We start from the raw sequence: 13,586 nt of genomic DNA, 5'->3' as shown, positions 1-13,586 counted from the left end.
TGGTACAAACAATAGACCACTAGGTAAAAAAATCAAATCATCTTTTCCAACTATTATAAATGTAAACTCTTCACAAAACTGAAGTCAGAAAAAAATGAAGTCAGATAATTTGAAGCTCCTGTCTCAACAACTGTATATAGCTGCACTAGTATATTTTATAGTATATTTTATTCTCGGTGTTTTCTTATTTCTTGATGACTGCAAGTAGCACCTTACAGTAGCCATGCATACACCATCAAAACTAATTTAATTCCAGATTCATTACAGAGCTGCTTTTTATTCATCAAGGTCATATCTTGATGGCTTCACAAGCTTAGATAAATCGGGTGTTAAGCAGATACATCTCTAAGGAACCTAAGGATGTTCTCATTTGCAGTTCTCAGCATATCTTATTATTTATTGCCAAAGAAATGAATGATTAATTTTGTCATCTTTGCTCCATGTTTTTTTTTTTCCTCTGGCTAAAGCGGCCTGCCCTCCTCTGCGACGCCTGATCAGACCTATTTAGGATGATGGCTTTGATCGCAGACATGGAGCTTGAGATCTTAGGCTTTGATGAAACATTGCTCCACTATAATTTCATGGAAAGGAAACAGAGTCCTACACGGTAATTGACAATCAACAAAGACAACCAAACTTATTAAGATTTTAACTATTCTTTGACAGCATAATCTTTCAGCACCAGAAATGGACCAAAATGTCTAGTTTAGGTTTTATTTAAACATACAAACAATATACAAAACCCTCCTTTTTCAATCATTTCCTTATTAGCTAATTTGCCCTGAAGAAGAAAGCCCAGCAGATCAGAAGATGAATTTATAGATTAAAATATTTTCCTTATATTCTTCCACTGCTATGGTCTGTTAAATTCCCGGTAATCAATTAAATTTGCATTTGTATGAGATTTTACTATCAGGAAACACCCCCAAAACACATTCAATACATACAAAATTAGAGCATTAAACACCAGCAAAAAAAATTACATGCCTCTAGGTTTTTATTAATCACATTCCAACACCAGAGGCTGAAAGTATATCAAATCACACCAAATCTTTTGCACATGACAACCTCATAAATTATTCAACTCATTAGTATTACTAAGAAGCATGAAAAACTCCATCAGTGTTAAGGATGTTTTCCAACTGAAAAAGGTCAACCAAAAGTTTTAATAATGAAATGAAAGAGAAAGCTTTTCAAAGCAAATATGATATACAATAATTGTCCATTTTGTCTCCTTGGAAATATATCCAATTCTGATTATTTGCTCATTTAAAAGAAAGTATTGTTAATATATTTGTTTTGTGGCTCCAAATAAATTGCCTAAATAGAATGTCATGAAATTTAAATTACAGCTAAATGTTTCTGCCCATCACATGAAAGTTTAACTATAATTTAAGCTAAACTGTTTGAATTAAAGGAAAAGTCAAGTGATTCAAAACATTTTTGTTAAAACATTAAGTTTGCAAATTCAGTTTCACTTCTATTACAATATATTAATATAGGCTCACATTCTTGAAACATAGTGTACTACAGGAACAGAGAGACATGACCAGTGATCAAATCTCAGGGATTGCTTTGATGGTCATGTAAATATTCCCTATTTAAGTAATTTTAGGTTATTCCCTCAGCTTGTACAACTTGGTTAAAATTCTGAAAACTTTGATCACTGATTCAAATACTTCTAGCCATACCGAAAGTTCCATTCATAAAATCTTTTGTTCCTAAAACAATTTTGTTGCCACAATGTAGATGAATAGAAAAAATATTTTGACCATAGATTACTGCAGAGTTTCTGTGCATTTAACTTTCAAGATAGAATTTGAAATACTTTAATTATTTAATAAAGAGGAAGGAATAAGTTGAATTTCAATTTGTTCTAGAAGCTCTCTCAAAATTAGTAGGTTTGTGCTATAAATATACCCTTTATCTATGCCTACACAAACCAAAACATTAAATCATTCGGATGTTAGTCTATACACTGCCAGACTTTAAGGTACTTAAACCACATTTAAATGTTTAATGGCAGGCAGAGTGACCAGATGATGGGCTGAGTTCTGTTAGTTTTATACGAATGTTCTGGCAATATGTGCATATAAAAGCCTTTCTCTAAACGTAGGTTAGACGGCACATTAAGAGTTTGGAAGAAGATGCAATACTATGCTTTTCTCTTGGCAGTTTGTAATTCCTCCTTCTACCTCTATGTACAGATCACTCCAGGGAGTACTTTCCACTCACCTCTTCACATCCTCCATATTTTACTCCCTACTCTCTACCCACTTCTAGAAGTTCACAAATGTGAAGTCAAAGAGGTGTGCTCTAGAGTTGTTTTTTTTTTTTTTTTTTTTTTTTTTTTTTGCGGTATGCGGGCCTCTCACTGTTGTGGCCTCCCCCGTTGCGGAGCACAGGCTCCGGACGCGCAGGCTCCGGACGCGCAGGCTCAGCGGCCATGGCTCACGGGCCCAGCCGCTCCGCGGCATATGGGATCCTCCCAGACCGGGGCACGAACCCGTATCCCCTGCATCGGCAGGCGGACTCTCAACCACTTGCGCCACCAGGGAGGCCCTAGAGTTGTTTTTGGAGGTAGAATTGTTTCTGTTCTCTTTTGTCTTCCACTACCCGACCTTAACCCCGAGAATGACCACGAAGTAAATCTGGCACGGGTACCATGTAGATGTCCTGAATATTTTATGGCATACGTGTGGTCTTTGTTCTAGATATGTATAAAATAAAAACATACCCTACTTTCCTTTTATCAAAGAACCCAACTCAGGAGGGATAACAGGTTTGGAATACTGCTGATGATCCACTATTTCAAATTCATAAACCACTACATATTTTAAAATATGTCCATACTACACACAGAGAATGTTTACTATCACCTACATCTTTCATCTGTTTCAAAATCAGAATATTATTTTTTAATTTAGGTTCATTAACAGTGGTTACTATGTTACTAAAACATGACATGACAGTCTTAAAAAAAGGTCAATATAAAAAAAATTTAAATTTGTTTCTTATAAGCTTTGACACTGGTTTAATAATAAAGACATTTTACAAATTGAACATACAAAATAAGGGATCCATTTTTATAGAGAACCAAAAGAAATATTTTTCTAACAGACCCTTTCTAAAAGCAACCTGTAGAACACTGAATGTAGTATAATGTGAATCCTATATAATTAAGGTATTGGTAACACAGTGTCACTAATAATATCACTCTAGCCTAACCCCTGTTACAAGTTGTCTTTAGATATTTCTAATTTCAAATGAGATAAATTCAAGATGAATTGATGAAAAATTCTAAACGGTTGGGAATATGAAATGAAGTTTAAAATTTTTAAGTTCATATTATAAAGCATGCCACTTTAAGTAGATGTTTCTAAGAATCTCTTCTGTAGAACATAAAGATAATAACTCATTTTAAGTTGGTGCTAAATCCTTAGGTGCTAGAATCCTTAGGTGATTTTTTTTGAGTTGATTAAAGAAATCCCCTACAATACAAGTCAACTATAATTTTTTTAAAGCATATTCTCTCCTGTAGTTACTTTTACTTTTATAAAGTTACTTTTTAACTTTATCTTAGGTATGTTTCATATGAAATCATCACATATTTATTTGTGTTTCCAGCCTTAGTAAGTAATACCAATTCACAGACTAGTTACAAAATAAATTTTAAAAAAGTTGTGCACATTTTCTTTCTATTGGGATTAAATATTTTACCTGTTCAATCCATCAGGAACATGAATGGCAATCTGTGTTATATATTACAGTAAATTTTTTTTTTTTTTTTGCTGTACGCGGGCCTCTCACTGTTGTGGCCTCTCCTGTTGAGGAGCACAGGCTCCGGACGCGCAGGCTCAGCGGCCATGGCTCACGGGCCTAGCCGCTCCATGGCATGTGGGATCTTCCTGGACCGGGGCACGAACCCGTGTCCCCTGCATCGGCAGGCGGACTCTCAACCACTGCGCCACCAGGGAAGCCCCCTATTATGGTAAATTTTAAAACATATGGCTCATGTATTATTCTCAAATAAATAAAAATTAAAATAATAAAAACCCAAGTGATTGTGAGAACAAAAGTAGTCAATAACAAAAATATATGACAGTGTTCAATAACGTTATTTTCTGAGTGTATATGGTTTATAAAATTATATGATCAATCAAACTTAAACTTTTTAGAGCATTTAAAAATAGGTGAACAGGGCTTCCCTGGTGGTGCAGTGGTTAAGAATCTGCTTGCTGGAATGTACAGTGGAGAAAGGACAGCCTCTTCAATAAGTGGTGCTGGGAAAACTGGACAGGTACATGTAAAAGTATGAGATTAGAACACTCCCTAACACCATACACAAAAATAAGCTCAAAATGGATTAAAGACCTAAATGTAAAGCCAGACACTATCAAACTCTTAGAGGAAAACATAGGCAGAACACTCTATGACATAAATCACAGCAAGATCCTTTTGGACCCACCTCCTAGAGAAATGGAAATAAAAACAAAGATAAACAAATGGGACCTAATGAAACTTCAAAGCTTTTGCACAGCAAAGGAAACCATAGGGCCTCCCTGGTGGCGCAAGTGGTTAAGAGTCCGCCTGCCGATGCAGGGGATACGGGTTCGTGCCCCGGTCTGGGAGGATCCCATATGCCGCGGAGCGGCTGGGCCCGTGAGCCATGGCCGCTGGGCCTGCGCTTCCGGAGCCTGTGCTCCGCAACGGGAGAGGCCACAACAGTGAGAGGCCCACATACCGCAAAAAGAAAAAAAAAAAAAAAAGGAAACCATAAACAAGACCAAAAGACAACCCTCAGAATGGGAGAAAATATTTGCAAATGAAGCAACTGACAAAGGATTAATCTCCAAAATTTATAAGCAGCTCATGCAGCTCAATAACAAAAAAATAAACAACCCAATCCAAAAATGGGCAGAAGACCTAAATAGACATTTCTCCAAAGAAGATATACAGATTGCCAACAAACACATGAAAGAATGCTCAACATCATTAATCATTAGAGAAATGCAAATCAAAACTACAATGAGATATCATCTCACACCGGTCAGAATGGCCATCATCAAAAAATCTAGAAACAGTAAATGCTGGAGAGGGTGTGGAGAAAAGGGAACACTCTTGCACTGCTGGTGGGAATGTGAATTGGTACAGCCACTATGGAGAACAGTATGGAAGTTCCTTAAAAAACTACAAATAGAACTACCATATGACCCAGCAATCCCACTACTGGGCATATACCCTGAGAAAACCATAATTCAAAAAGAGTCATGTACCAAAATGTTCATTGCAGCTCTATTTACAATAGCGAGGAGATGGAAACAACCTAAGTGTCCATCATCGGATGAATGGATAAAGAAGATGTGGCACATATATACAATGGAATATTACTCAGCCATAAAAGGAAGGAAATTGAGATATCTGTAGTGAGGTGGATGGACCTAGAGTCTGTCATACAGAGTGAAGTAAGTCAGAAAGATAAAAACAAATACCGTATGCTAACACATATATATGGAATCTAAGAAAAAAAAAATGTCATGAAGAACCTAGGGGTAAGACAGGAATAAAGACGTAGACCTACTAGAGAATGGACTTGAGGATATGGGGAGGGGGAAGGGTAAGCTGTGACAAAATGAGAGAGTGGCATGGACATATACACTACCAAACATAAAATAGATAGCTAGTGGGAAGCAGCCGCATAGCACAGGGAGATCAGCTAGGTGGTTTGTGACCACCTAGAGGGGCGGGATAGGGTGGGTGGGAGGGAGGGAGACGCAAGAGGGAAGAGATATGGGAACATATGTATATGTATAACTGATTCACTTTGTTATAAAGCAGAAACTAACACACCATTGTAAAGCAATTATACTCCAATAAAGATGTAAACAAAACAAAAAAAAGAATCTGCCTGCCAATTCAGGGCACATGGGTTCAAGCCCTGGTCCAGGAAGATCCCACATGCCGTGGAGCAACTAAGCCCGTGCGCCACAACTACTGAGCCTGTGCTCTAGAGCCCGCAAGCCACAACTCCTGAAGCCCGGACACCTAAAGCCCGTGCTCTGTAGCAAGAGAAGCCACCGCAATGAGAAGCCCACTGCAATGAGAAGACTAGCCCCCGCTCACCGCCACTAGAGGAAGCCTGGGCACAGCAACAAAGACCCAATGCAGCCAAAAATAAATAAATTAATTTTTAAAAAGTAGGTGAACAGAGAGAATAGCCCTATGCATACTTCTTGGTGGACAGCAATCTAAAGTAGCAGTGTTTTTATTTAATTACAAAAAATATTTTGATATTTACTATTTATTGTACATTTTATAAAGGACAACTTAGGGTGCAGTTCTACTGTAGTGTGATAGTGGATATCTTTAATGTTGGATGGTCTTTTTCAAACTTTATTTGCAATCCATTGGAGGGCTGGGAACCTAATGGGCATTCTGAGGCATGATTTATTTATTAAACTGAAAATAACAGAATAGAATAGGGTTAAAATAGAGAATGCCATGTAATGAGATTATCAATAAGACATTTGTTTCAGTTAAATACACAAGTATGTGCATGTGTATATGTATATACATAACAGTACACATATTTGTCTATGTATTTCATGTATATATTTATATTCACACAGTATACATATGTATATATACACACATACAGACACAAATTATACATAAAAATATATAAATCTGAATACACACTTACAGTAGTACATTTTTTTTTCCACTTTGGGTGAAAAAGTTTGAAAGATCAAAGTTTGAAAGACGCTGAAAAGGAAAATGATTTTAATCTTGTTTTAGGCTCTATGAGAAGGATGCTGGGTAATAACCAACTATGTAGAGGTTTCTAATCTATTACAAAGAAGCTGAAGAGTCTAACATACATCAAGTGGGAGAAATATTGGGTTGATTAAGCGTAACTTAAATGATGCTGAAGGATAAAGTAGAACATAACATTTTTGGCTTATGACATGGAGAATTTTAAATGCTAGTGAAAGAAAAAGAATTATCAACCACAAAGAGTCACCTCACATCCAGGAGTATTTTTGTGTAAGAGGCACTGGTACTCACCATACTCTATTGCAGCTTTGAGCAATGCTTCAGCATGAGTGGATCCAAATGCGTTACGGACAAACCGTCTCCTTCGACGAAGATCATCTTCCCAGTAATCCAAACGCCAGAAATCGTGCAATTGGCTAAGAATGGGAAAATAAAAAATAATAATAACTATTAATAATGATGTATAACTGGAAATACATTTTTTCAAGTTATATAAATTCATAGACTGCTTACCCAATAAATTTTAAAAGCTTTGAACATTTTCTTTTTATAAGGATTAAATATTTTCTCTATTCAATTCATCAGGAACATGAATGGCATTACATATTATAAAGTATGATAAATTTAACTCTTTTAAATTAATAACAAATACAATTAAATCTTTATTTCTGTGGTCTCATTGGAAAATTAAGATAACTTTTGAGATATTTATGTTTTACAACTGTGTTTATATACATATGTTTCCTCTACAACTGAACAAAACTTAAAATAGTAACATTCTCATATTTTAGGCATTATAACATTCAGCTCTGCTTTCTTTACAATGTTCTTCCTTCTACTGAAAACATTCATCACTGGGAGTTTAGTAACAAATGCAGCATCAAATTACAAGTATTAATGGCACAGTTTGCATTCTTTTACACTGTTTTTAACAAGGCTTGTAAATCACAGGATAGACCTTACTACAAATAGTTCGCAATTTAATGACCATGGTTTCTTAGTACACTGAATTAAGAACTATAAAATATTGCCCACTTGGATTTGGTGGAAGAATGATTAAAATAATGTGCTGAAATATTCATTGAAATAATTCCCTACTGCCCACAGCAACATCAGAAAAGTGCAATTTTATCCATTATTAATAATACTGAATTAGAGCTGCAAAAAAATGCCAGTATGTGGTAACTGTCTTGGTAAATTATTATTCTAACACTAACAGAGTCCTTGGATGATTTTACTGCTTTCAGTTAATATAAACCATTAACAGCCATGGCCATCGTTGGTAACACTGTCTAAACTATGTTATGCTTTAAACAATATTAAAAATCTACAAGGTATTTCAGAAACTACTGAAATATGTTCATGGTATATCAATGGAACATTTCATGGTATCATTTTTGCTTTCAATTTAATTTTAATAAACACTGGTGATAAATGGTACTGCTTGAGAAGTCTGTTTTTTTCCGTATAGCATCTGGAATAATATACTCAAAAGATAAAATTCTAATTTTCTTGAGCAGCACTATTCATAAAAACATATAAAATGCTTTCATAGAAGATTTGATTTCAGTTTTTATTTTGATATTTTACCATAGGAGAACACTGTGTTTGATTAAGATGGAAACTATATATTTTGCTCATCATTATCTCTCCAGCACAACGTCTGGCACATACTATGTTTTTAATAAATATTCAATGAATTAATTAAAACAATTTTTTTTACTTTGAAAATCTACAGAGAAGTATAGTCATTGAGAACAATAATTTACTTTTGAAAAAATTTTAGATTTTGTGGCTATTTAATTTTGTTTCTATAACTTAATTGTAAAAGAATATATCAATATAAGGGATATATAAAAAGAACATTAAAATTATAATCACTTAAAGTATAATTTAATATACTTGTTTTTCTAAACATTATAATTTTAGTTTTCTGTCAAAATAACGATTACCTGGTGATTAATTATTATGAGTAGTGTACCTCTGTCATTAATTTAAAATAGGAAAATTTCTATCCCTACAAATACCGATTAATCCTAGTAGTTTAAAGAAGAAAATGCTATAATGATTTTCCTCAAAAGTATGTTAAAATTAAGTAACTGAATTCACTAGGAGAGACCTGAGATCTAATGTTTTCTCAAATTCCTGACCACAGACATACTTTCCTTTATTCCTCCCATTAAGAACAACTAAAAAAAAATTTATATGTTACATATAAAACAAACGTAACAAAACTCTGAAATGTGGGGAGCAGAAGGCAGACTGGCTAAGGACCACAGGGCCCAAGGAACAACAAAGTGGTGAGTTCCCTGGGTTATCTTTTTGTCTCATATACCCTAGATTTGGAGGCAAAGAAGCTAGCAACCCAGATAGGCCAACGGGTACAGACAAAAATAAAAGCCCCAACAAAAGCATGTTTCTCTAGCCAAAAGTCCAGGAAAAGGGCATCCTAGGAAGACAGAAAACTTTTAGACAATTATTTGCTCCAGCCAAACACCACAGAAAAACTATGCCTCTCATTCCCCCCACACACACTAGCAGAGGATGAGTGGGTAGCCTAGATCTGAAGCCTCATGATGGTGTAATGAGGCGCCCTAACATCCAAACTGGGGTGGCATCAGAGAAGGTCATACAGGGATCCAGGACTTTCATCCCTGCTGGCTGATGACAAGGTACCTCACCCTCAAGGAGTCACTTGAGACCACATGGAGAGCCTGGAGTCCCATGCCCTGTGGTCAGTAATGAGGCATCCTTCTCTCTTCCCACTGGGGTGGGTCGGGAGGAGACATAGTAGAGAGTCAGGACTTTTCCTACTAACCAGCAGCAATGAGGCCACCCCCATCAGTGGATACCACGTGGGGAGCTGGAACTCCCACCCCTGCCAAGCCATCATGAGGAGCTACCCCACTCCCTGGATGTCAGCGGAAGGGAAGCAGGGAACCTAGATTTCTGTCTCCACCTGGCAGTGAAGAGGCAGTGTGCCCCACTTGTCCTGGTGGAGTAATGTCAACTAAAGAAAGTCAACTAAAATAGAAGATTTGAATGAGATAAAAATATCTCAGAAAATTTTTTAAAAATCCAGGTTTCGATCTCAAATTACTTGTCATACCATGAACCATGACAGCATATTTCACATTCAAAGCTATGGTGGCCAGAGGAAGTGTAAAAGTTTTGTTATGTGCTAAAACCTAGAATCCTATAATGAATTAAAATATCCTTTAGGAATAAAGGAGAAATGAAAATATTTTCAGATGATGAAAAAGATTTGTCAGCCTCAGAGCTAGTCTAAAAAAATGGCTAATAGCAATCATGTAAACATAAGGGAAGCAATAAAAGAAGGAACACTGGAACATCAGGAAGGAAGAAAGGACATAAGCAAAGTATAAGTAAATATAATAGGATTTCCTTTTCCTCTTGAGTTTTGTTAATTATGTTTTGCTGTTGAAGCAAAAATTATAACACTGTCTGATGTGGTTCTAATTGTGGGTAGAGGTAATAGTCAAGATAAATATAAATGAGGGAGGGTAAAGGAATGTAAAGGGAGGTAAAGTTTCTATACTTCACTTGGAATGGTAAAATGACACCACCAGTAGACTGTGATGAGGTATGTAGATATGATGTAATAATTAGAGCAACCACTACAAAAGCTATACAAAGACATGTGCCAAAAGTCACTATAGATAATTAACTATCAGAAAGAGAAATCTGATACATTTACAACTGTATCAAAAAGAATACCTAGGAGTAAAGAGGCAAAAGGCCTGTATAATGAAAACTAAGACACTGAAGAAAGAAATTGAAGATATAAAAAAGTGGAAATATAGTCCTTGCTCATGGATTGAAAGAATTGATATTGTTAAAATGTACATGCTACCCAAAGCAATCTACAGATTCAATACAATCTCCATCAAAACTCCAATGGCATTTTTCACAGGAATAGAACGAAGAATCCTAAACTTTGTATGGAACCACAAAAGGCCCAAATAGACAAAGCAATTTGGGGAGAGAAGAGCAAAGCTGTGGCATCACGCTCCCTGATTTCAAACTATATTACAAGGCTATAGTAATCAAGACAGTATGATATTGACATAAAAACAGACACACAACTTAATGAAACAGAATAGAGAGCCCAGAAATAAACCCACGTATTTATGATATTTACGGCAAAGGAGCCAAGAATATACAATGGGGAAAGGAGAGTCTCTTCAAAAAATGGTGTCGGGGAAACTGAACAGTCACATGAAAAAGGATAAAACTAGATCAGTCTTACACCATACATAAAACTCAACTAAAAATGGGTCAAAGACTTTAAAACATAAGACCTGAAACCACAAAACTCTTAGAAGGAAACACAGGCAGTAGCTCCTTGACATCTGTCTTGGCAATGATTTTTTTTGGATTTGACACCAAAAGCAAAGGCAACAAAAATAAAATAAACAAGTGGGACTATATCAAACTAAAAAGCTTCTGCAGAGAAAAAAAACAGTAAAATGAAAAGACAACCTACCAAATGAGAAAAAAATATTAGCAAACAATATATCTGATAAACAATATAATATCCAACATGTATAAAGAACTCATAAAACTCAAAAACAACAACAAAAACACCAAACAACCTGATTAAAAAGTGGGCAGAGAGGGCCTCCCTGGTGGCGCAGTGGTTAAGAGTCCGCCTGCCGATGCAGGGGATACGGGTTCGTGCCCCGGTCTGGGAGGATCCCATATGCCGCGGAGCGGCTGGGCCCGTGAGCCATGGCCGCTGGGCCTGCGCATCCGGAGCCTGTGCTCCGCAACGGGAGAGGCCACAACAGTGAGAGGCCCACATACCGCAAAAAGAAAAAAAAAAAAAAAAAAAAAGTGGGCAGAGGATCTGAATAGACCACAACAATGAAAAATTTTCATCTGTAGTTTCTAAAATCTAAAATCCATTATCCTCTCTCTTTTTTTTTTTTTTTTTTTTTTGAGGGAAGCAAGGATTGGGAAAATTTAGATATTTGTTCTCTGATTTGTTCTTCTAGTATTTCCCCCATTTTCTATGTGGAAATTAACCTAATATTACTGAGAGTCCAGTCTTTGATAATATTTGGGGTTTTCAATATTTGAACAGACATAAACTCTTAAAAAAAAACTTTGTTTCGGTCCGGAGGAAGATGGCGGAAGAGTAAGACGCGGAGATCACCTTCCTCCCCACAGATACATCAGAAATTCATCTACACGTGGAGCAACTCCTACAGAACACCTACTGAACGCTGACAGAAGACCTCAGACCCCCCCAAAAGGCAAGAAAATCCCCACATACCTGGGTAGGGCAAAAGAAAAAAGAATAAACAGAGACAAAAGGATAGGGATGGGACCTGCACCAGTGGGAGGGAGTCGTGAAGGAGGAAAGGTTTCCACACACTAGAAGCCCCTTCGCGGGCGGAGACTGTGGGTGGCGGAGGGGGAAAGCTTTGGAGTAGCCGAGGAGAGCACAGCCACAGGGGTGCGGAGGGCAAAGCGGAGAGATTCCCGCACAGAGGATCGGTGCCGACCAGCACTCACCAGTCAGAGAGTCTTGTCTGCTCACCCGCCAGGGCGGGCGGGGGCTGGGAGCTGAGGCTTGGGTATCGGGTTTCGGTCAGAGCGCAGGGAGAGGACTGGGGCTGGCGGCAGGAAGAGAGCCTGAAGGGGTTGGTGCGCCGCGGCTAGCCCGGAGGGAGTCCGGGGAAAAAGTCTGGAGCTGCCAAAGAGGCAAAAGACTTTTTCTTCCCTTTTGTATCCTGGTGTACGAGGAGAGGGCATTAAGAGCGCTGCTTAAAGAAGTTCCAGAGACGGGCGCGAGCCGCGGTTGAAGGCGCGGACCCCGGAGACGGGCGTGGGACGCTGGGGCTGCTGCTGCCGCTGCCACAAGGCCTGTGTGCGAGCACAGGTCACTGTCCACCCCCACTTCCGGGGAGCCTGTGCAGCCCGCCCCTGCCGGGGTCCCGGGACCCAGGGATGGATTCCCCGGGAAAGCGCACGGAGCGCCTCGGGCTGGTGCAACGTCACGCCCACCTCTGCTGCCGCAGGCCCGCCCTGCACTGCATGCCCCTCCCTCCCCTAGGCCTGAGTGAGCCAGAGCCCCCGAATTAGCGGCTCCTTTAAACCCCTCCTGTCTGAGCGAAGAACGGACGCCCTCCGGCGACATACGCGCACAGGCGGGGCCAGGTCCAAGGCTGAGACCCGGGAGCTGTGAGAGCAGAGAAGAGACAGGGAAATCGCTCTGTGCAGCCTCGGAGGCAGCGGATTAAAGCTCCACGGTCCACTTGATGTGCCCTGCGTCTGTGGAGTGCATGAATGGACAGCGAATCATCCCAAATTGAGGAGGTGGACTTTGAGGACAAGATTTAAGATTTTTTCCCCTTTTCCTCTTTTTACAACGAATTATCCCAAATTAAGGAGGTGGACTTTGAGAGCAAGATTTCAGACTTCTTCCCCTTTTCCTCTTTTTACAACGAATTATCCCAAATTGAGGAGGTGGACTTTGAGAGCAAGATTTTCGATTTTTTTCCCCCTGTTCTCTTTTTGTGAATGTGTATGTGTATGCTTCTGTGTGAGATTTTCTCTGTATAGCTTTGCTTCCACCATAGGTCCCAGGGTTCTATCCGTCCGTTTTTTTTTTCTCAATAATTACTTTTTTATTTTTAATAACGCTACTAAATTTTATACTTTATTCTATTTTACTTTATCTTCTCTTTCTTTTTTTCTACCTTCCCTTCCTCCCTCCCTCCGCCCCTTTCTTTCTTTCTCTCTCTTTCGTCCCTCCCTCCCTCCCTCCTGTCTTTCTTTCT

At 38.3% G+C, this 13,586-nt stretch overlaps 1 protein-coding gene across 1 annotated transcript in view; it reads right to left on the bottom strand.

Annotated features, from left to right (window-relative positions):
• Nucleotides 1-13,586, bottom strand: part of NBEA (neurobeachin) — a 610,373-nt gene that overhangs the window by 238,322 nt on the left and 358,465 nt on the right. The window contains exon 38 of the mRNA XM_060080316.1: nucleotides 7,069-7,193. Within this exon, the coding sequence (XP_059936299.1) occupies nucleotides 7,069-7,193 (125 nt within the window). The remainder of the gene's footprint in view (nucleotides 1-7,068; nucleotides 7,194-13,586) is intronic.

Source organism: Mesoplodon densirostris, chromosome 17 (genome assembly GCF_025265405.1).
Source record: "Mesoplodon densirostris isolate mMesDen1 chromosome 17, mMesDen1 primary haplotype, whole genome shotgun sequence".
In the NCBI taxonomy this organism is placed as follows: Eukaryota; Metazoa; Chordata; class Mammalia; order Artiodactyla; family Ziphiidae; genus Mesoplodon; species Mesoplodon densirostris.
Note: the sequence above shows the minus strand (reverse complement) of the source record. Positions and strands in the feature narration are given on the sequence as shown.